This window comes from Heterodontus francisci, chromosome 13 (genome assembly GCF_036365525.1).
Source record: "Heterodontus francisci isolate sHetFra1 chromosome 13, sHetFra1.hap1, whole genome shotgun sequence".
Lineage (NCBI taxonomy): Eukaryota > Metazoa > Chordata > Chondrichthyes > Heterodontiformes > Heterodontidae > Heterodontus > Heterodontus francisci.
In genome coordinates, this window is record NC_090383.1 from 53,846,586 (window position 1) to 53,871,699 (window position 25,114).

Below are 25,114 nucleotides of genomic sequence, written 5' to 3' on the forward strand. Positions count from 1 at the left end.
TTACACTTGGCAGAACTGCCCTTCCATACCTTAACTTTACAGACTATTTATTATAAGTAGAATAGCTTACCTGTTACTCACCAACCAGCTTGTAAGTGCACCAAAGCAAGAACCAAATACTGGAGGGTTAAAAAAGTAGAAAAAAAAGTACAAAAATGGAGCACCTCCTCCCCCCTTCACCGAACTCGCCACTCACCAAACACGAATTTCCGCACTCAGCTTGCAATCTGCATACCATTTACAGGCTGCACCAGACCTCTGTATCTATACCTTTTGATGCTGAAACTGCAGCAACCAGATTTGACTGGTCAGCTACTTACTAATCAGCTACTCTGCAGTAGAGCCTGTTGATCCCTGCCAAAGACTGTAAGAAACATACTTTACTTTCGTCACGGAACTGTTTTTTTTCTTCTCTGATTGGGGCAGTGCACGTTTAAGACTCTGTTTAAAAACAGTGTGTCTTTAAAAACTAAGAGGCACAGTATGCCACAGCTGCACCTGCTGTCTGGACAACAGCAGGAGAGAGAGGTCACTAGGTGTACTGTAACAATTTAAGTGTGTAAAAAAACAACTAAAACCAGTTTTGAGAGACACCAGTGAAGCGGGCTTGCCTTGAAAGAGGAGAATTTTCTCCGCAGAAATTCTACAATGAGCTACAGGCTATGTTAATTGCCTAAGAAAAGAAAATCCCTTTTGAAGAGAACATTTGTACTGCTGAAGGTAGCAGAAATCCTTTTTCTTCCAATCAAAGGAGACTTTGCTTCAAGATTGACTGATTGTGTTTTATGGAATTTGCAATAAAGCTTCGACTGAAATCTACCAATTTAAAGTCAAACATAGACCTGTCGTTATACCCACGTTGAAAGAACTGTTTGACGCCTGCTGCAGCCGAAGTGCTTTAAAGGCCTTTTAAGAAACAACTGTTTCATCAAATCCACATGGGAACTTCGACTGGCATTTGATTATGTTTACACTGGGATCCCTCACCCATCAGGAACATAATCCACAAAGACTTATAACCCAGTTATGTATTTATTCCAAAGAAACAGCTAATTTTTTAAAACATAATTTTAAAAAAAAGATTAACCGTTGATTTTTGAATGTGAGTGAGAGAATGGGGGAGTTAGGTTAAAATAAGTTATAAGGTCTTTGGACATAGGTTTATTTTAATAGTGTTTAAGATTTAGTTTTAATAAATAGTTAATCTGTTGCTGTCTAAAGATACCTGGTTTGGTCTGTTTTATTCTGGGTGTTTCATTTGGCTGTTTTCTGGTTGGGTGGGAAAACTTTAAATAATATGCTGCAACATGTGGATTGATGGAACTGAATTGACAGTGCATCGCTCCCGCCTCGGTCGTAACACTTTCTTAACCCTATTTTACTTTCTTAATCCTACTTTTTCTGGAAAGTAACTGCAGACCAGACTTTTATAAAGATAACACTTAAAATCCCCATTCACAAAACTCAAATCTCCACACTCAGCTTGCAATCTGCACACCATTTTATATTGGACATTTACTTAGTTATTTATGGACAGCTTGTCAATTAGCAACAAGTCACAATTTTCTAAACCTATTAATACTCACTGTCTTCGACTCTGGGTTCCATTTCTTCGTCATTGTCAATTACACTGAAGACAAAAAAAATCAAAAAAATCTGAATAATTTTTTTAAAAATTGAAGTAGATTAAATATAGGTCATCAAGAAATATAATGAGGCTCTATAAAATATACACAGAGAAAAAACCTCGAGTGAATTACATCTATTTTTAAAATTCAATGCAATGACCTAATAAAAACAAATCAAAGGAAGAAAGTCCCTCCAGGGACAAAATATGCCAAAGATATACCCAGAATTCTCAGCAGCAGAAACCAGAATGGAAAAGTAGGGACAATGGGGTGAGACCATGGGGGCAGTTCTAACTCTGCACAAGGATGGGTTTTGAATGGGTTAAAATCAAGCCCCTTATTTTTGAGTGCAGTGAGAAGACTGCTGTTGGTGATGGGAAGGAGTAGAAAGTTTTAGATGTAAACAAATGCTTTCAAGTATATTTGAACTGAATTGGTACAATGTGAAGAAGAATTTACTCCTGCAAAGCCTGCATCACTTTGATAGTGTGCTTGGATGCCTGTCATCTCACTTAAAGAGAAAACATATGGCTAATCTTTGTCCTGCTTAAAAATGGAAGAAGAGTCAGAATCTCCCTTTGAAAACAAAATTCTCTCCCATTCCCAAACCCAACCAAAAATATATCTGAAGGAGTATAATCCCATGAACAATCAGGATCTCAATCTCAATTGATGAAAACAATCAAAAGGAATCCCATTGGCTCAGGGAGGATAAATACTGTCTCTGAAGGGAGCGAGACTCCAGCATCAATTAGCAATCTCCAGAGCCAGGGCAACACCTAACATATCAAGCCAATGTAAAGCTTGGTCTCCAACCAGCCATCCACATCCTCACGCACCTCCCCGCCCACCCATACCAAATACAGAGAATCACAGGTCAAAGAGAATGTGAGAAACTTTACAAAGAGGCGTGATAAAGTCTGAGCTCTCTCAGGGAGCAGGAAGATCTCGAGACTCTGGGCTGGATCTTGTTCTCCCCCAGGCGTCAGGTTCTATGGTGGGGGTCCTGAAGATGACTCTAGATGAGGGCCGCCACAGACCTTGATGTTACGAGGACCCAGCCCAATCCCTCCGCAGCGGCGAGGCTCCATGAAAGCTCCCCTGCACTGGGCGAGGGGACCACAATTGAAATATTCAAATCAATAAAATGAATTAATTAACATACACTTGCGATCTTTGAAGGCCTGTCGTGATCTTCAGCGCGGCAGCTGGCACACCTGCGCCTTCAAATCCCTGTCTGGGGAAAGGCGGTGCCACACTGGTGGGGCGGGGGTGGGGGGGGGGGGTGCGAAGGAGGTAACATTTTCAGTGCAGTGGGGGAAGGGGGGCAGAACAGGATCAAATAAGCGTAATGAGTGTTGGGGATGGTGGGAAGGGTTGAGCTGTGAACCTTGTGCAGTTTTGGGGGTAAAGGTCAGATGTTAAAGGTAAGTGTTCTGGGGGGGGAAGGGCTGGTAGTTAAAGTAATTGTTATGGGGGGGTGGGTTAGAAATTTATTTATTTAATTTTGGGGAGTCTATCATTAAAAATTTAAATTAGGTGGCAGGGCTGGCTGCCCTTTAAAAATGCCGCCAGCACCTACGCATAGGCAATTTCCGCCATTGCTGAGGACGGACAGCCCTCCCCCTCCATGAGATGTGAGTGGGCCACCCCGTCTAAATAACTGCGCCACCGCGCGGAAGATCGTGGTGGCAATTTGCCATGCGGTTCGCACATGCAGGACATCATCCATTGTGGTGAGCTTGTCAGGGGCAATGTGAGGAGAAAATTTAAACCAAACAAAATGTATCAATCAGATAACAATAACTAAACCTGTTTCAGAACAAAAGAATCACAAACACAGAGAACTGGGAGATGGTACTATTACCTCCGATTAGATTTTATACGGACACTGCACCAAGAGATACTGCCGTTTAATATTACAGATCGTTTTCAAAGTAAGTTACCTGTCTGCAAGTTGAATTAATTCATTTTTATCCTCTTTTACTGCAAATTCAATATCCCAACAGATGCATTTGCATTTCTTTTCATATTTCAAAACCTGCCGAGGCTTCTTTTTGTGCAGTGTCTTTGGAGTGACTGTTTCACGTGTGCCCCATGAAACATTATTCATGTTTACCATGGAGTAAATTGGCAACAGCAAATATCCACTGGGGATACAAATAATGTACAGCAGTCCGTAAAAAACGAGGGGGAATTCCTGGGGATGCAGCATTGCTGTTGTGATGTAGAGGATCATCATGGAGATGAAGAACAAGCCAGTTGGAGTAATAAATGTGTTTTCTTTGACCATTTCACCTAAAAAAACACATAACATAATGTTAGCATTTTTACTGCAAACAAGAGTAAAAAAGAGATTATGATTGATCTTTTCTGCCAACACAGTACAAGTGGATGTGAATGTATGGGAACGAGTTTATGTTCACATGACGCCACTTTTCTAGTTATTTAACGATCTCTGGTTGGGCCATGCTCCACCTATTTGTACCAAAATTTTCCAATTGGGGTCCTACAAACAACGTTGGAGTGTACAGTGTGCCTAACATAATAGGAGCTAAGATCTGGTTGTGTTGACACTACCAAACAATTCTCTGCTCATTTTCTAACGTTTTGACTTCCAAGCTTTTTAAAATATATTACTGACTCACAAAAATTGATATTGAGTGATAAAGGTAATTGCACATGTGAGAATAAGAAATACTGAAATGTTGTTTCTACAGCTTGTGGAAAATTACCAAGAAGTCATTTTTACACAACATAATGAAATCACTGAAAAAGAGAACTGATAAGGGTATGTAAGTAAAGACCTTGAGACAGTACAGCAGTTAAAAATTGTGCTTAGGCAGAGAAAAGAGAAACAGCAAGAGTTAGAACAAAGGATGTAATGAATAAGAAACTGCCCCACTAAGATAAAGGCTGACAGCTGCAAGTTAAAACACACAATGGAGAGCCAAATAAGGTAAAACAACAACAAGAGTTAGGGGCTAGAAAGTTAGAGTAGGGGGAGAAGTAAACAGAGGAGGAGACTGTAGCAACTATAGGATAGGTTAGTGTCATAATATGTTATAACCAATAATGTAAACTAAAGGCGTGGAAAAATGGATTTGTATTGTATAAACATGAACTGAATATGTTGATGGGTGTGCCTGCTTGTAGGACACCCGATCTTGCAAGAACGTTAAATAAACTTACTTCTTCAGAGTTTGACTTGGTGTAAATTATTATTAAGTGGGCTACGTTTCTCACAATTGGGGGCTCGTCCGGGATCTCTTCATCATTGCCGGGACCGCGGCCGACGACAGACGAGAAGACGCATCCCGTTAATTTAAAAACGGTCTCGTTTCTCTCGTTGTTAGCGGTCCCGAGTAATCGACTGAAAACGATCCTAGGGAAGTCACTCTGAATGAGTATTTAGTGCGGCAGGTACACACGTGAAGTCAGGCAACTCCGTGCACGGACCAAGGTAAGAAAAAAGACTTTTAAGTATTATCTTGGTGACTTATGGTTAACTGTAGGATAAGACCTTCTAAGTACTAAAAGTCCTTGAGGAGTGAATTTTACAGTCCTGCAGTATAAGACCCTTCAGCTAGGAGGTGAGTACTGTATGGTATAAGACCCTTCAGTTAGGAGGTGAATACCGTAAGGTATTAGGACCCTTCAGCTAGGAGGTGAATACCGTAGGGTACAAGACCCTTCAGTTAGGAGGTGAATACTGTCGGGTACAAGACCCTTCAGCTAGGAGGTGAGTACTGTATGGTATAAGACCCTTCAGTTAGGAGGTGAATACCGTAAGGTATTAGGACCCTTCAGCTAGGAGGTGAATACCGTAGGGTACAAGACCCTTCAGTTAGGAGGTGAATACTGTCGGGTACAAGACCCTTCAGCTAGGAGGTGAATACCGTAAGGTATAAGACCCTTCAGCTAGGAGGTGAATACCGTAGGGTACAAGACCCTTCAGTTTACCATGGGAAATAAATCGTCTAAAAAGGAAGACGATGGGAGACAAGGAAAGTCTGCCGGCAACATCCCTCCAGAAAGTCCATTGGGACGGATGTTGGAGTATTGGGATTTAGAGTCAAAAACCAAGGAGAAAAAGACCCAAATATGATCTAAGGACAGCAAGAAGGACCACCCCTAAACCCGACGATAACGACGACGATAGAGACAGAGAGTCTCCTATGACAATGATGCCCTTGAGAAAGGTACCAATAGGAAATAATGAAATTGGATTTGTTAGTGCACCATTAACGTCAGGAGAGGTAAGAGTGTTTAAAAAGGAAATGAAAGTCCTCGTAGAAGACCCCTGAAAACCCTCCCGGGGTAGGGGGAAACGAACCAGCCGAACAAAAATACCCTAATCAAGACCCGCAGTGGCAGAACAATAACGTCGGCCATAGGGGCCAGATGAAAGACCTTAGAAATCTGATAGTAAAAGGCATTAGGGAATCTGTCCCGAAATCACAAAATTTGAATAAGGCCTTCGAAGTAAGACAGGAAAAGGATGAGACTCCCTCAAATTTCTTACAGAGATTACGGGACACAATGAGGAAATATTCAGGTTTAGATCCAGAAGACCCGGTTGCCCAAGGACTCCTTCGAGTTCATTTTGTAACAAAATCATGGCCAGACATCCAAAAGAAAATTCAAAAGATAGATGGATGGAGTGAAAAACAATTGGACGAACTGCTCAGAGAAGCGCAGAAAGTTTTCGTTAATAGAGATGAAGCCAGAGAAAAACAGTGAAGCTTAAATGAGATGGTAATTGTACAAGTGTTCCACCCTTTTATGTTGTAAACAAGTAGTTGAAGCCCCTGCAAAACTTATGCCTTTACAGAGTTACCGCAGGCCCCTCTTATGGCACAAGCAGGCGGCGTATTGAGTGCGACCCCTCTGGGTGTTGAAGGCTGTTTCTAGACAAATAGAGACCATTAAAGGCACCTAGGTGGGATCAAAGGATTGATTTTTTAAAAAATGTTTTGAAGAATCAAAGGGGGGACTGTGAGAACAGAATTTAGATTTTAGAATTTTTAAGAACAGAATTACATGGGAACATTTAAGATGAAACAATTAATCAGTCATGTATTGCTAACAAGCTAGCTGACTTCATAACTTCAGGGCTGCAGAGGCAACTTGGCCTTGCAGCTGGTACAGCGAGAGAGAGAGAGAGAGAGACATTGTACTTCAACAGCACTCTTCTTATCACCCAGAACTGACAATCCTAGGGGAAAGTTAGAATGAAAAACATACCGACCAGGCTAATACACGCCCCCTTGTTAGAGGGTGGCTAAGCCTACCCTTCTGATTCAGCAGTTGCTGAGTTTTTTATATTTGCTTTTATATTATACTGTTTAAATGTTATTTGAGTAAATAGATCCACATAATCCTAGTGAATATATATAATCATATATAAGTTGATCAGTAGAGAGAAGGTTATCATAGAATGATAAAAGGGGGGAATGTGGAAGTGAGCAGAAAGGCATGGCACTGGTACTTGAAACAAGGTTACCCTGGACCAAATGTTTACCTATAGCGATACTCAGAATTCAGACAGCCCCTAGAAAAGATGTGGGACTGTCCCCCTATGAAATGCTATTCGGATTACCCTATATGGGAACCAGGGGCGAGATGCCAACCTTAGAAACTAAAGATTCGTTTCTAAAGAACTATATACTGGCGTTGTCTTCCTCATTGTCATTCCTCAGGAAGCAAGGCCTGTTAGCACAGACCCCACCTCTCGAATTTGCAGTGCACAAGATCCAACCAGGAGATTGGGTTCTGGTGAAATCGTGGAAAGAGACTAAACTACAACCGAACTGGGAAGGACCATACCAGACTCTCCTAACCACTGAAACAACCATAAGAACGGCAGAAAGAGGTTGGACCCACTACACAAGAATCAAGGGGCCGGTACAACCCCCCCGGCCGAGGAAGGAACTTGGACAACCGAATTAACAGAAGAACCATTGAAAATAAAGCTAAAAAGACTTTGAGTAACGAACTTTTTTTTATATAGCGGCGCGAGCGCGGAAATACTGTCTGTAATATTGTGTGCCTTTTCTCTCTCGCTTTCTTTTCAAAAGTAGCCAGGAAATAAAATGGGTTGAATGTTTTCGTATGCAGCATTAGTCATCCCAGTAATGGGAAAAATAACAATGTGGGACGGAACTGACGGGGACAACGGTACACGAATTGAAATCCCCAAGAGCCAGGACCCTCAGGTGGTAGAAGTAGGCTCATGTTTCCTAATCCCATGTGGGGGCATACATAACCAAAGAAATTATCATGTGAAGTCCCTCCATTATTATGGGGATGGACTACTAACAGGAGACCCACTCCCACCGATTATATCCATTCACCAGAGCCCCATAAAACCAGGCCCAGATTGTCCAGATAAGGAATGCAACCCTATATATATTTGACAATAAAAAGAACCGAGTGGACAGAAACGCCTGGTGGAATATCCATCCAATGCCATCGGAATGGCTCAATAACAGAAGAACGACAAATCAAAAATACCCACTTCCAATTAGACAACAAGGTGTTTGGAGTAACAGTTAGAGAAGGGAAAAAGAAAGGTGAATTAAAATGTTGTTTTCAGGTAACAATCGAAAAGACTGGTAAACCATCTAACAAACTAAAAGGGACCTCTCATAACGATCCTAACATAGTAAAAATAATAGAGGTAAAAGACTTGAGAAAGACAATTGAGATCGAAACCGGTTACGGGGACACAAATGCCTGGGTAGAATGGATAAAATATACTGTAAAAAGTTTGAACAAAAACAATTGCTATGCTTGTGCATCTGGTAGACCGATAGCTCAAGTAGTACCTTTCCCGCTGGGGTGGGAGCGTGACCGAAAGGGCATGGAATGCATGTTAGCCCTATATCAGGATAAGACGGCTTGGGGTATTCAAACTTGCATATCCTTGTCATTAATGTTCCCTCCCCTAGAGAAAAAGATTCAAGGACTCCCCCTTCATTTTTAGCCACCAGTGTGAATCACACATCATGCGTAAGTCGACACGGTGCGGAGCTAACCAGAAATGTGGGAGAGTTGAAGTCATGCATAGAGACTGAGGACGTAACTGGAAGAGTCAGGGGAGGGAACTACTCATCATTGAATGCCCCCAGAGCGGATTTATGGTGGTATTGCGGAGTAAAAATCCTGAGACAGACCCTACCCTCCCAGTGGAAGGGGACGTGCGCAATTGTTCAATTGGCAATACCATTCACCTTGGCATTTGAGAAACAAAAGATAATAACGAGGGAAAGGGGTAAAAGTGAAGCGATAGCGAACTCTAACCGCCGGTTTCGAGTCTTTGTTTTGGTGGGTCACGATTAACAAAAATGTAGATTGGATAAATTATATTTATTACAACCAACAAAGATTTATAAATTATACTAGAGATGCGGTAAAAGGTATAGCTGAACAATTAGATGCCACTAGTAGAATGGCTTGGGTAAATCGACTGGCTCTAGATATGATCTTAGCAGAAAAAGGAGGCGCATGTATAATGTTAGGAGGGAAATGTTGCACATTTATCCCAAATAACACAGCACCCGATGGTTCAATCACCCGAGCACTGCAAGGGTTAACAACTTTAGCAGAAGAGATGGCCGAAAATTCAGGAGCAGACACTTCCCTGACGGGGTGGCTTGAATCCTGGTTGGGAAAATGGAAAGGCATGATAATCTCGGTTTTTACCTCCCTGATCACGGTTGTCGGAATACTAATAGCCATCGGGTGTTGTATTATTCCTTGTGTAAGAGGGCTGACACAGCGATTGATTGAGACAGCTTTGACGAAGCAGATGTCAATACAAAGAGGCCAGGAAGAGAGTATGTACCTGTTAGGTAATGACAAAGTGGATAGTATCAACGGAAATACAGACATTGAAAAGGCGGCTGAAATAATGCTCAGAGGATTTGAGAGGACGTATGAGAACCCTCCGCAGTATGTAGAAAACAACAAGGATTAAGTAAAAGAAAAGGGGGAATTGTGAGAATAAGAAATACTGAAATGTTGTTTCTACAGCTTGTGGAAAATTACCAAGAAGTCATTTTTACACAACATAATGAAATCACTGAAAAAGAGAACTGATAAGGGTATGTAAGTAAAGACCTTGAGACAGTACAGCAGTTAAAAATTGTGCTTAGGCAGAGAAAAGAGAAACAGCAAGAGTTAGAACAAAGGATGTAGTGAATAAGAAACTGCCCCACTAAGATAAAGGCTGACAGCTGCAAGTTAAAACACACAATGGAGAGCCAAATAAGGTAAAACAACAACAAGAGTTAGGGGCTAGAAAGTTAGAGTAGGGGGAGAAGTAAACAGGAGGAGACTGTAGCAACTATAGGATAGGTTAGTGTCATAATATGTTATAACCAATAATGTAAACTAAAGGCGTGGAAAAATGGATTTGTATTGTATAAACATGAACTGAATATGTTGATGGGTGTGCCTGCTTGTAGGACACCCGATCTTGCAAGAACGTTAAATAAACTTACTTCTTCAGAGTTTGACTTGGTGTAAATTATTATTAAGTGGGCTACGTTTCTCACACACATATCACAAAACATAATATTGCAAGAAATAAGATTTGTAAACATAATAACAGTGAGCAAGTGCACAGACGCCCTCTTTGTTCATGTGCATGTGTGTCTGTGTATAAATATATATCAATATAGCTACTAAACATCAGAAGTTACCAGATCTGACAACATTTGATTAAATTCAGTAGTCAAGCTCCCATGGAATTCCACATAGAGGGACCGGAATGGAGGCGGGGCCCATAATTTAGTGTGGGAAGGCAAGGGATGCCTGTCGCCTTCCCAAAGCCTTCGAATTTAGTTCAAGATGGGGGAAGGCCAAGGACAGCCTTCCCACCCAGAGGCCAATTAAGGCCCTTATTTTACACGCAGCAGGTGGTGCCTCCACCATGTGAGGAGGCCACACAGTATCACAAGGCAGCCTCCCTGCGAGCTTGGGGGGGGTCCCCCCTCCGTGGGCAATCTGTGGTCTATGGAGTGCCCCCAACAGCAAAGGCCATCCCTGTGGCATCACCCAACCTCTGCCCTTGTAGCCCACCACCCCCGTCGTCGGGTCCTGTCTGAGTGGCCCTGGCGTGTCCGTGACCTTCAGTTCAGTCTCCATGGCTGCTCTTCTTCCAATGACTGCCCTCGGTGACAATGTTGGGATGGATGAGCTGCTGGCCCTTTAATTGGCTGGCAGCTCTTGGAGGCGGGATCCCTATTCAGAAATGGACAGGGATTCTGACGCTGGGCAGTTAATTGCCGGGGGTCCACCAAAGGGCCGAGGCAGAATTTCCTCGCCTTTTGGGCCTGTTGTCGGGACCCCTGCGGCTGCAAAAATACAGCCGAGGGAGTTAAGACTAAAGTGTAGTCTTCCTGTGAATCAAGGTTTGAGTGAGGGCAAGGGCAAAGTGGAGCAGACCACACAGGTGTAATTCAATCCCCAGTTTAAAGTCATTATGCTGTAGTGCTTTCACTGGCAGGATGCCATTACATCCTCACAACTCTACATGGGTAGTTTCCATTCTAACTTTGGAAATTGGAACTAATAATGAATAAAATACCAGGAAGAGCTGGATTTTATCCAGCCAGCAAGAGCAGGAGCAGCGGCACAGGGCCAAAAAACTAGGGCGGACACGTTCGCTCAGAAACCCAACCTCATGACATGGGTTGCGGATTTTTTCAGTGGTGGGAAATTTTAAACGTGGCGCTGTTGCCCCAATGGGGCAGGACTGCAATTTAAATTGGTGAACAGCTAGTTAGAATGCATTTGCACTGAAGTGAATACAATTTTATGGAGGGCTTTAAATTTAGTTAACAGCGCATTGGACCATGTGCCTTCATCTCTGCCGGTTTAAAGGTGGTGGCACCAAGGCAAGGCCTTTTAACATCACGGGAAGGCAGCCATGGGGAGCAGTGGATAAGGGAAGATGGGGAGCGAAGGCCATTGTAGTCCTGTGGTACTAGACACATTGCAAGGGTGGCTTCGGTGTCGGGTTCAAGGGTCGGGTGGGCTCACTGTCAGGTACTGGGCTCTCTGGAAGGGTGGGCATGGAGAGGCAGCAGCGCATATTAAGAGGGGACTAGCAATGGGAATGTGCCAAGGCAAGTTCATCTTCGCAAGGATAGTGCTTGTGTGGGGTAAACATCAGCTGGCATGGGTCTTACACACGCAGTCTTTGTGGACTCCCATATCGCACAGCAGCAGCTCAGAGGGAGAGAGGGCACGGAACCAGCTGGGCCCAACCGTAAATCCCCAATAGGAGATTGGCAGCAGCAGGCCACACAAGAAGGGCTTACATGCGCCAGAGAGTGTACCGGACTCAGCTCAGCTAACTCCCAATGTCCGAGCAGCAGTGTCAGCGAAAACTGTGGCTCTCCAGGGAGGCCTTCACTGTCTTATGCGCCATGCTGCAGGACAAGATGTGACCTATGGGCTTCAGTGGACACCCAATGCCCATGAGTCTGAAGATCACCAGGGCAGGTCAGCTTGTACACATCTGGCTTTTTCCAGGGATTCACTAGGGACATGTGTGGGCTCTTTCAGGCAGCAGCCCACTGCTGCATCAAGGAGATGACCAATGCCACGTTCAAGAAAACCGGTGACTATGTGTGGTAGGGGACCAACCCCGACAGTCAACCTGATGAAGCTACAACACAGGACAGCTTGCGTGCCAAACAGCATAAGCAGCATGCGAAAGACAGAGCTAAGCGATCCCGCAACCAACGGATCAGATCTAAGCTCGACAGTCCTGCAATATCCAGTTGTGAATGGTGGTGGACAATTTAAAAACTAACTGGAGGAGGTGGCTCCACAAATATCCCCATCCTCAATGATGGGGGAGCCCAGCACATCAGTGCAAAAGATAAGCTGAAGCATTAGCAACAATCTTCAGCCAGAAGTGCCGATCCATCTCGGCCTCCTCCTGAAGCCCCAGCATCACAGATGCCAGTCTTCAGCCAATTCGATTCACTCCACATGATATCAAGAAATGACAGAAGACACTGGATACTGCAAAGGCTATGGGCCCTGACAACATTCCGGCAATAGTACTTAAGACCTGTCCTCCAGGACTTGCTGCACCCCGAGCCAAGCTGTTCCAGTACAGCTACAACACTGGCATCTACCCAGCAATGTGGAAAACTGCTCAGGTATGTCCTTTACACAAAAAGCAGGACAAGTCCAACTCGGCCAATTACTACCCCATCAGTCTACTCTCAATCATCAGTAAAGCGATGGAAGGTGTCGTCGATGGTGCCATCAAGCGGCACTTGCTTAACAATAACCTGCTCACTGACACTCAGCTTGGGTTCTGCCAGAGCCACTCAACTCCTGACCTCATCACAGCCTTGGTTCAAACATGGATAAAAGAGCTGAACTCAAGAGGTGAGGTGAGAGTAACTGCCCTTGACATTAAGGCAGCATTTGACCAAATATGGCATCAAGGAGCCCTAGCAAAACTGGAGTCAATGGGAATCAGGGGAAAACTCTTTGCTAGTTGGAGTCATACCTAGCGCAAAGGAAGATGGTTGTGGTTGTTGGAGGTCAATCATCTGAGCTCCAGGACATCACTGCAGGAGTTCCTCAGGGTAGTGTCCTCGGCCCAACCATCTTCAGCTGCTTCATCAATGACCCTCCTTCAATCATGAGGTCAGAAGTGGGGATGTTCGTTGATGATTGCTCAATGTTCAGCTCCATGTCTTTGCAAGGACTTCGCAGATATTGAAGCAGTCAGTAGAAATGCAGCAAGATCTGGACAAAATCCAGGCTTGGTCTAATAAGTGGCAAGTAACATTCACGCCACACATGTACCAGGCAATGACCATCTCCAACAAGAGAGAATCTAACCATCTCCCCTTGACATTCAATGGCATTACCATTGCTGAATCCCCCACTATCAACATCCTAGGGGCTACCATTGACCAGAAACTGAACTGGAGTAGCCATATAAATACCGTGGCTCCAAGAGCAGGTCAGAGGCTAGGAATCCTGCGGTAAGTAACTCACTACTGACTCCCCAAAGCCTGTCCACCATCTACAAGGCTGAAGTCAGGAGTGTGATGGAATACTCTCCACTTGCTTGGATGGGTACAGCTCTTACAACACTCAAGAAGCTCGACATCATACAGAACAAAGCAGCTCACTTGACTGGCACCTCATCCACTATCATTCACTCCCTCTACCACCGACACAGTAACAGCAGTGTGTACCATCTACAAGATGCGCTGCAGCAACTCACCAAGGCTCCTGCAACCTCTACCACCTTGAAGGACAAGGTCAGCAAATGCATGGAGCACCACCACCTGCAAGTTCCCCTCCAAGCCACACACCATCCGGACTTGGAACTATATCGCCGTTCCTTCAGTCACTCCCTTCCTAACAACGCTGTAGATGTACCTACCCTACATGGACTACAGTGATTCAAGAAGGCAGCTCACCACCACCTTCTCAAGGCAATTAGGGATAGGCAATAAATGCTGGCCTAGCCCACGACACCCACATCCCAGGAACGAATAAAAAAAGTCAGGCAGAGAGGGCCATCGACTTCAGCACCATCACTGGATTCCTCCAGGTGCAAGGTGGCATCAAGTTACGCTCGGAGCAGCCAGCGGCCTTCATCAACAGGAAGAGCTTCCATTCCATCAAATGTCCAACTGGTTTGTGGCCATCGAAAGTGTTTCCTGCAGGTGTATGCCTACTTCCCGGGAAGCAGCCATGACGCCGACATACTTGGACAGTCCCAGGTGCCACAGCTTTTCAGTCCCCCCACTTGTTGTCAGGGATGGATTCTCAGAGACAGGGGTTACCCATTGAAGACATGACTACTCACAGCTGTGAGAAGCCTTCATACTGCAGCAGAAGAGAGGTATAATACCTGCCACAGCTCCAACCAAGCAACCATCGAGCAGGCCATTGGGATACTGAAGATGAGATTCCTGTGTCTCGATCAATCCGGCAGAGTGCTCTAGTTTGTCCCGGCAAGCATCTCGCGTATTGTGGTGGTCTGCTGTGCTCTGCATAATCTAGCACTGTAGAAGGGGGAGACCTTACATGACGAGGACATGACTGATCGCCACTCCTCATCTGATGAAGTGGATGTGGAGGAGGCTAATGAGCAGGCGCCATTGAATCTTGCTTCCCTTGCACCAGAGGCGAGGGCCATTGAGAGGCACGCAAGAATCTCACACATACCTGCTTGCTGCCACACAATGGCCTCTCAAAGCGAACTCAATAAAGTTTCACCTCACTGCCTGTCACCTCTTCCCTATTGCACTTCGGTGTCTAGCAACCACACACTTTGGCACATCTGAGATGCTGACCAAACGTGGCCTGTATCTACACTGGCAGCCCATTGAGGGAGCAAAGGTAAGGTTGCATCTCACAATTCAGCTTTGAAAGCATGAGCTTTTTACAGCAATGCATCTGAAATCTATTTATTACAACAATTGCAGAAACGATTGCAAAGGCTGCAGTTAATGCACCTGTGAAGCGCCAAGTGTGTCTCGATGCTCTTTTTACGTTTTTGTGTGCTTCTATACAGTGCAACCCCTGTGTTGGCAGCTGAGGCGGAGGAAGGCTGCTAATTGGGCTATTACTTGGCCTGAAATGACTTTGGCGGGTGTCCCTGGCTGGCTGAGGATTGCTGTACAAGTGCAGGAGCATCCTCAGTCATTGCGGCTACTGAAGCTGGGGTCACCTGCAGAGGGGCTGAGGAGCTGCTGTCCACACTCGGAGTGCCCTGAGGGGAGACATCAGATGTGCAGGTCAGCCTTTCAAGGCTCATTTGAACCTCCCAGATGACCGAGAAGGACAAGGACCTGCAGAAGACCCCAGGCATCTCGTCCTTCTCTCACCTCACCACTGCTGATTTGAGCTCATGGCCAAGGCAATGGTATGCAGGTCTATGCACATCTGTGGGATCTGGCTCTCCATGAGGCTCACCAAACCTTCAATGGAGGAAGCCATGCGCTCACATGCCTGAGATATGGCAGCACTCATGGCATGGATGGACTCCTGCCTCGTTCACTGATGGCCACATGACCTTTGGCAGCTCTGCCAGATGTTGCCCTCTCTCTGTAATTCCAGAGTCTTCTATTTTGCCAACACCAGAGGTTCGTCATCAGCCTGGGCCTCAGCATAGGCCTAGCCACCCACAATCCTCTGACTGTCAGTGGGCTCAGCCTCCATCAACATCCTCGGCAGTGTGTGTGGTGCCCTGAGCAGCCTGTGACTCTGAATCTAAGCCTGAACACATACCCACTTACGTGAAAGTATCTGTGATGGTGGAGGGTGCAGGGGAATGATGTGATGGTGCATCCTCTGACTGCTCCTCCTCCTCAGAGGTCGGTGACAGGCCACCTGGCCCAACGGCTGCACTTGTCTCTGAAGTGCCATGACCTGCATGACAGAACACAGACATTTGTGGGTTATGTTGTTCAGATCTCCTCATGCCAACCATGCGTGATGTAGATCTTCAGAAGTGTGGTGGAGGACACATTAACACAGAATCCCCTCACTCTCATGTGGACACTCCAGTATCACCATCTGCAATTGCACGGCCACCTGGGCTCCACGAGCTCCAGAGCCTCCTCCTCTACCAACGTCAGAGGATACACACCACCAGTCCTTGATGTCTCCCTGGTGTTATGGGTCTGTTTCTCCTGCAAGAGGGAAGAGGGACATAGCTTGACTTCACACGAAGAACAGAACACTGATACTAGTGGCAGCCCCTCATTCCCTGATGGGATCTCCGACATGGCTCCTCCCCACATCCACTCTCAGGGAAGGAAATGGGTTGAGCTCTGGAAGAAGGCGGCCTTGTTGAGATGCAGTCATGCATCTGACAGGATGTGGTGATACCTCACCACTTGCTCCTGCCTTTGTGGTCGCTCCCTCCCCTAGTAGTGCTCCCTTCCATGTAGCCGCAAACAGGAGATGGGTATGGAGGACTCACCTTGACGAAGTGAAAGTGGTTACACATCCTGTTGCAGCACTGGAGCCAGTTCCTGGGATGACTCCATGGCTGCTGACCCCCTCTGCGATCACCGTCCAGGCTTGGTGATCAGGCACAAGGATCTCTTCATGTCATCCCTTGGAAAGAGGACCTCTCGCCTTTTCCTTGCAGCCTGCAGGAGAATTGCTTGCGATATCTCGTTAGACCGTGGGCCATCTGGTGGTTTGCCTCTGACATGGACCTAGCTCAATCCCGCAGTGTCTGGACAGTCTGTAGTCCTAGTGCAGGATAGCAGGGAGGTGCAACAGCAGCAGCAGTGGTAGAGGGGGGTCCAGGAATTACAGCAGCAGCAGCAGAAGCCAGGACACGCAGCAGACTGACAAAATTCAACCCAAAATGTGCAAAAAGTAAGTTTTTTAATATAGTACTGACTTATGAAGGCCCAAAAATAACTTAATTGCTCAAAACAGGGAAAAGGGATATTTGGAGCACTATTAAATGAGCACAATAGTTTGGAACCAAGACTAGTAGATGGGAGTTAAGAAACAGATCAGCCATGATGTAATTGAATGCCAGGACAGGCTCGAGGGGCTGAATGGCCTACTCCTGTTCCTATGTTCTTCAGTACTATGCATCACATTTTTATGTTATTTTCCACTTTTTCTTCTGACAACTTCAGATGTCAAAAGAATGCTTTGATGTTCACTATGTATCTTCAATATGGATACTAATGGTGATTAATAATGACATGCAGTATTAACTAAGAAATGAATATCAACATTGAAAAGTAATCAATATTACAAAGTTCTGAAATGATCAATTTCAAAGGTTTGGGTTGATAAAGAGAGCTCCTGTAAAATATAAATGTTATTTCTAAATCTAGAAGTGTAGTTAATGAAACACTCACCGACGATGGACATTATTGTTGCAATCATTAGAAAGGCATAAAAGATGCTCAAAACTGCAGCAATATTGATCTGGGTATCTGATTTGACTTTGTAACAGATCAGTATGTAGATGGCAGGAGGAATGATGCCAAGGGCCAGAGCAACATTTCCATTCCATTTAAACACAAAGGTAAATGCTCCTGTAAAAGTTAATGTTTCGTAAAAAATTATCTGCATTATATTAAAAACATATTATTAAGACGGGATAAAACAAAGAACAAATTTATCCAATAAGCATTCTTATACCAGTCTTATGACTTTAGTATTAATCAATATTTGAAATATCATATTTGGAGACTTTCCTACTTTTCATTCACCAATGCCAAGCATAGTCTTTTCGAGATGTGTTAGACCAGTTAGGAATATCCTCAAAGTTACTCACCCTGGGACACCTTAACTTCACCGGAAACAAATTTTTCATTGCACCTCTGGCAAAATTAAGATGGCAAAGTGGGAGCAACTTGAAGGCAGTTTCTGGCCCATGATTCGATCACCACCCTTGCCTTTTCCACTTTTGCTGCTTGGTGTCCATTTCCCACCACTGCCAACACCACCCCCCCCCCCCCCCCCCCCACCTCTCTGTGACACTCTGTGGGGTGTTTTTCTATATTAAAGCTATTGTATAGTGAAATTTGTTACTGTTGTCGACTTGGTTCACTTTGCTGCAGTAATGTGTATCGGCTCTGACCTTCAGAGGGCACCCTCTCCCAGCAAACAACATTGATGGTTTGACATGATACATGGTTTTGGTGTGAGTGAAATTCTTTACCAAGTGCTCGGTGGCCATTGACTGACTGCATGAAAATGTGTTTGGTAAACTTGTTGGGCTGAATTCTGGTGGGCCGCACGCCAAAGAGACACTGCGATTCCAGGCCATTTTTAAAGGGCAGTCAGCCCTACCAGGACATTTAAATATTGAAAGTGAAACTGATCTAAATTTAATAGACACATCTCATTTGACCCTCTCCCCCCACCATATAACAATTAAATTATTTATTTTCCCTTTCCCCACCATAACACTGACCTTTATTATCTGACCTTCCCCCCCAACAACTGCACAAATGTTAAACTATCACCCTTCCCACCATCCCCTACATCCATGACATTAATTTGGCCCTGACCCCCACCTCCCACACTGAGGAACTGACCTCGTCCCCCCTCCCCACCAATGTTGCACCTCATTTCCCCAGACGGGGATCCGAAGACACAGCACTGCTGGCTGGCGGGATGAAGATCACAGCGGGACGTCATGAGGAGATGGGAGATTCATTAATGCAAGTATTTTAATTTATTTACATATTTAGATTGCCTTCCCTTTGCAGAAAGGCTGGGGGCCGCCACAAGGCCTCGCCCCACCAGCAATATCGGGCCGGGCCCTGCCGGTGTCGAGGTTTGTGGCAGGTCTCATCCGGGGCCATCTTCAGCACCGCCCCCAGCCATGGATCCCGACACTGAGTGCTCTATACCATCCAGCCCATTGTGTTTGTCTGGCAGTAATGAAAATCCATGATGATGACAGGTGCAAATGACACCATTATGTGTTTCAGTCTGATGTATGACAATACACCACATAGTAAACTGGCAATCCTACATTCCCAGTTGGGAACCTTGCTTGACCGGAATGGAGGGCTGAGGAGTTGGTGCTGCAGGTTGGTAGGCAATTTACACTCCAATCAAGCAATATTTCTTGTTGGGAGCACAGGATTGCTGAATTTACCCTCATGTGTTTGTAAGCAAATCAGACAAGGTTTGCCAAATCATTTTTTTTTAAATGAAAACTGTGACCTTTGGTGTGATTCTGAATGTTGGACAGTTTGGGGTGTGTATCCCCATGAGGCTGTATAGAAATAGCAGAAATCTCTAATGGTATCATTCATTTCTGCGACTGAACCCGAAGGCCGTCTGGCATCTAAGATACTATATTATTATTTTGACAGTTCCTGATGCAGCACATCAGTGGATGACTATGTATCGGCACAGCCTTCACTGATGCAGAAACTTGCACACTCACTATTTGGGGCAAAGAAAGCTTGTGTTGCTTCATTTGTGTGCAGCTAAATACGATCACTGATACATTTGTGGCACTGATACTATTTTAAGATAACATTGCAGAAATTTCACAATATGATACAGAAAAGCACAGTAACCTGCTATCATCAAAACCACAGTGGCAGGGCCCAGAATTGATGCTGCTGTTCCAATAATCTGGAACAGAATGTAGAGTTTTGAAATTGAGGGGTTCTTCCTGGACGTTTGTGCTCCACTGTTTAGAAGGTCGATTGTATTTGCCAAAGTCGATGCTCCCCAGCGGCGTCGTTGATTGTAGAATTCGTTGAACTCCTGTGGTGCGTTTGTGTAGGCATCTGAAGCTGCGTTGTATTCTACACGCCAGCCCTGCTGTAGTAATAATGTACACAGCCAACGGTCTTCTCCTGTTGGAATTGATTGGTGCATATTTCTGTAAAAGGTGCGTACTAGCCCATCATACTAAGACCAATCGTTTAAATCATTCAAAAATGTGAGATTCTCTTGATACAAAGAACATCCCTGCCTTCAGTAAAATATGCATCCTAGGTGATTCATATACTAAACAATTAGTGCATGGTTAAACTAATTGTACAATCACACATATGGTATAATTGGTCCTTTTTGACTGATTGTTCCTGACTGTAGCTCATTATTACAAGGTGACAGTGAATGATGGCTATGGAAACTTGATGTCGTCGCCTCAGTAGTTCACTGATTATTTTTTCCAAATAAAGCTTTCCCTGTCCTACCGAGACATGTCCTCATACACATGAGGTAGAATTACCACATGGGCTTGCCCAATCTCCCACCATACATTTGATGGAAGAACGGCAAAACCTTCTTCAAAATAACAAACAGCCATTTACACTATTCCCTCCAATCGCCTGCCAGGGTTGTGGCGGGAGATCTGTGGAAATTCTAGCCCACTGTAGAAGTGAAAGTCAGCAGATTTCATACTTTAGTTTTACCTTGATCATATTGGACAAAATGTTGAGCTTCAGTTGCTTTGGTGGTGTATTTTTTCACAACATTATCATCCAATAGAGCTGCTGCCCTGAACAAACTGAAGCATCCTGGACTACACAGTACGCATCCCAACACATGTTCAGCTGTCTTCTGCAGCCAGTGACCAATGGCGTATTCAAACTTCTGGTACCAGACCACAGGACCTTTGAGAGGAAGGAGGTTACAAAATGTACACTTTACAGTTCAGCCATATTTATAAAATTTGATGACTTGCCATAAGAAAATATGGAACAAAGACAGACATTTTGTTGATCAAGCCTGCGTGTTCCAAAATCAACCTTACCATGGGACTGTACCCTGTCTGAGGAGAAACTCTGGGCCGGATTTTAAGCGTGGTAGCGGGCAAAAAAAATGGTGGCCTGCACGCCCGGGCTGCGTGTCAGTGATATCTTCTGTGCGGAAGCACATTTAAATATTCCAGTCGGTCCGCCCACCCCCCCCACCCCCCCCCCCAATCACATGGAGGGGGTGGGAACGCTGACGCCAGCAAAGGCATCAGCTGCCTGTGTGCAGGCACTGGTGCCATTTATAAAAAGCAGCCAGCCCTGTTGGCTAATTTAAATTTTTAAAGAGATACCCCCAACCACCGCCCGCCCCCCAACCCCCGCCACAATGTACCGAGTAAAATTTTAATGCCCCTTTCCCACCCCCCAATAATAAAATTCAAGTATCTGCCTTCACCGCCCCCAAACACTTACCTTACAAATGAGACCTCCCTGCACCCTCCCCTGAATGTGCAAAGTTCACCCCTTCCTACCATCCCCTACACTGATGACGATAATTTGACCCTGTCCCCACCCCCCACATTAAAAATCTTACGTTCTCCCCTTCCCCACTAGTATCGCGCCCGCTTTCCCCTGACGGGGAAGTGAAGGCATGGGAGTGCTGGCCACCACTCTGAAGATCGTGGCAGGCCTGTAAGATGGCAGGTAATTATATTTTAATGTATTAATTTTATTCATTAACATATTTATATGCAAGTGTCGTCGCCCAGTGATGGTGGGGCTGCCATGGAGCCCTGCCACTGCCAGGATAATCGGTCCTGACCCTCCTGGAGTCAGGCTCCATGGCAGGTCACTGTCGGAACAATCTTCCGGCCCCCCACCCCCTGTCACGGTGCCCAACTTCGGGGGCCCTGTAAAATCCAGCCCTCTCTGTCACTCTCTGATCCCTAAAGTTAGTCATGCATCATTGCATATCATCTATGGGTTTTGAATGACAGTCTCAGTGAGTATTCTTCAATCTGATTGGTTGAAGAGACTCACTTGCCCTGCTCACATATGCTGCAGATATCCTGTAGAGGTTGCCAGGCTGAAAATGCTCTCTAAATACTGTAAATTGCTGCTCAAAAGCCCACAGAAAGCTGGACGGCTGTAAATATAATAAATGGCGATTGCCATTCCTTCATCACTGCCTGAGAAATTCGGACCATTGGCATTTTTAAAACATTCACAATAACAAAAACCTTTCTTTTATTTGGATCAAATGCTTGCCCAATTATCGTAATCAAAATGTTAAAATAAAAAGGAAAACCATCTTCAGCTGCTTCATCAATGACCTTCCTTCAATCATAAAGTCAGAAGTGGGGATTGTTTGCTGATGATTGCACAATGTTCAGCACCATTCGTCACTCCTCAGATACTGAAGCAGTCTGTGTAGAAATGCAGCAAGACCTGGACAATATCCAGGCTTGGGCTGATAAGTGGCAAGTAACATTCATGCCACACAAGTGCCAGGCTATGACCATCTCCAACAAGAGAGAATCTAACCATCTCACCATGACATTCAATGCATTACCATCACTGAATCCCCCACTATCAACATCCTAGGGGTTACCATTGACCAGAAACTGAACTGGGATAGCCATATAAATACCGTGGCTACAAGAGCAGGTCAGAGGCTAGGAATCCTGCTGCAAGTAACTCACCTCCTGACTCTCCAAAGCCTGTCCACCACCTACAATGCACCAGTCAGGAGTGTGATGGAATACTCTCCACTTGCCTGGATGGGTGCAGCTCCAACAATACTCAAGAAGCTCAACACCAGCCAGGACAAAGCAGCCTGCTTGATTGGGTCCCCCTCCACAAACATTCACTCCCTCCACCACTGCCCCCAAACCCCCTCCGGTTAAATCTGAAATCAGCATGTTCATGGTAGGTGAGGTTAGGTTTCCCATTTAAATCTCACCCCAGCCACTCTCTAGGCCATCCTGACAGGTTAATTTCCCTGCCTACGTACTCATCTGCCTCCAAGTTTGCAGTAGCTGAATTTATTGTGCAATTAATTATATACAAGTAAAAAAAAATGACAGGATTTAAATGCTCTGATTTTAAACAATTTCCAGTCTTTCTCCAAAAATATTTTTTTTAAATGAATAAACACAAAAAGTAGATACTCGAAAAATAATAACCTGTAATGGAACTTAGAATTACAGAATCTTTTAGCTGATGTTTTTATTCATTTACTGCCCTATGTTGTATAGATGGAGATAACTGGTGAGTTGTTTTAATTCACAGTTTTAATATTTTACTTAAACTGCAAATGACAGTGGCAGCACCAGTTTCTTCATCTCACGAACACATTGATATTAATGGTATGTAGCAATTTAAGATCCTGTCTTGTTTTTTTTGTGCTATGTATACTGCGAAATGAAGATACGTAAATAAATAGCTAGAGAGCTAAAGATAACTTCATACCAGTTCCAGTTGGATGTATTCTACCACATGCAGCCCCGACATGTGGATATCTTCTAAGCCTGTCAACTAACAAGATCACAGCTGAGGGTTGGAAGTCAGTGTCCCCATCCAAAGCCAGAATGTAAGTGTTTTCCTTCTCAGTCTTTCAAACAAAATAAAAACATAAAAAGTGAGATCTATAATGCTCTTGAATAGAAAAGTCAGAAACTTACTGTGCATGATGGAAGCATGTATAACATTCCTATTTACTAGAGACATAAAGGCCCTGATATTGACAGGAACGGGTTTGGCATGCAGGGGACAGGAGGCAGAGTTTTGGACAGGATTCACGGAAACCTGTTTTTCTTTGACAGGATCCCCTCCCAGAAGTCAGCCTGAACAAAAGACTTGACTTCCAGGTGGGTGGCAAGCAAGCATGAGGAGGTAAGAAGAAGCATGCAGCTGCTACTAGGAGTGTTTTGGGAGGGAGCTGGGAGCAGTCTGATCCCCACTCCGGGCGAGAGATGGAACCCATGGGAGCGTTCAATCCTTCAGGTGGGGAGTGTCTGATTCCTGATCCCAGGTGGATTTGATCCCCTACCTTGGATGTCTTTGTATGAGGGGGAGGGGACTGATGGTGGGGGTGCTGATCCAAGGAAAGAAAGTAAGCGTGGGGCAGGGGGAAGCATTCGTGCTCCTCCTGGCCTCAAGCAGTACTGCAAAACTTCTCTCCAAAGATGCCCTCACCTAACCATGAACTGTCTGAGTTTCCCAGACCTTGGGGAAACCTTTCAGCCAGGCTTTAATGGCTACCAGCCTCATTAAAATATTTAAATTACTCACCCACTCCCTGAGAGAAGGTTGGCAGCCCACTCCTTGTCCCATCTCCGTTAATCCCAAAATGTGGGGGTTGGAGTCAGGTTTGAAATTTTTAATGTTTCAACAGCTTACTTGACTCAACCCCACCTGTTTTGGGGGGTTAAATTTCACCCCTAACACAAAGATATTAATACCTCAGTTAAAATACCAGACAGAGAGAAACACACTGCGTATCTATACACTGCTATCACACATCATCATTTTGAGGCACTAGAGAGCAGAAGTGATTCTTTACTTTTAAGGCATTTGCAGTTGGCGTTTCATCTTCAAATTTGCCTAATAAGGTAATGTGCTTTCTCTTTAACTTCCATCCCAGCAGATAATACATGTACATGGTCTGAAAAGAAATATACAATATATCAATAAAGAATGCTAGCATACACAGGGCAGGCCAATTCATAGAATATTCCCCTACTGCTGCTGTAGTCATGCTATTCAACTCATGAAATGTTATATAACTGAGTCAGAGTGCACAAAGATGAATCTCATGCCTCGGATCCAGTTGATCATGGGCTCAGATCTCAAAATACGTCTCAAGCTCCTCTTTTGCTTTGAAGCTGAGTTTTTCCAGTTTCCAACCAAGTTACTAACAGAGTCCAGGAGCCAGAAATATCTGAATAGGCTTCAAATTTAGATCTCCAATACTTTTTGTGCACCAGACCTTGAGATTTCAAAAGAGACTTACTACTAATATGAACATTGAGAACCAAAGGCAGCTTTGATCTCAAGTGTCAATAGGGAACCATTTGCAGACTACTAAATCTATTGTTGCCGCTCACCACTTGACTATTTTAAATTGGGCACAGATTATCTCTTCTGCATGCAGCTGCCCTGAACACCTTGAGCATCCCAAATTCCCAACAGCATGCCCAATCAACCTCCTGGAAATCAGAGCCACAGCTAAAGCACTCGGAGGGTGGAATTCCGGAGCGGTAAGTATAAAAA

General features: G+C 44.7%; 1 protein-coding gene across 1 annotated transcript in view; it reads right to left on the reverse strand.

Annotated features, from left to right (window-relative positions):
* Window positions 1-323: 323 nt before the first annotated feature.
* Window positions 324-25,114, reverse strand: part of LOC137376707 (chitin synthase chs-2-like) — a 45,730-nt gene continuing 20,939 nt past the window's right edge. The window contains exons 5-12 of the mRNA XM_068045682.1: window positions 24,405-24,506; window positions 23,312-23,453; window positions 20,558-20,758; window positions 19,709-19,993; window positions 17,522-17,701; window positions 3,575-3,926; window positions 1,587-1,630; window positions 324-364 (exon numbers count right to left, since the gene is read on the reverse strand). Of these exons, the coding sequence (XP_067901783.1) occupies window positions 324-364; window positions 1,587-1,630; window positions 3,575-3,926; window positions 17,522-17,701; window positions 19,709-19,993; window positions 20,558-20,758; window positions 23,312-23,453; window positions 24,405-24,506 (1,347 nt within the window). The remainder of the gene's footprint in view (window positions 365-1,586; window positions 1,631-3,574; window positions 3,927-17,521; window positions 17,702-19,708; window positions 19,994-20,557; window positions 20,759-23,311; window positions 23,454-24,404; window positions 24,507-25,114) is intronic.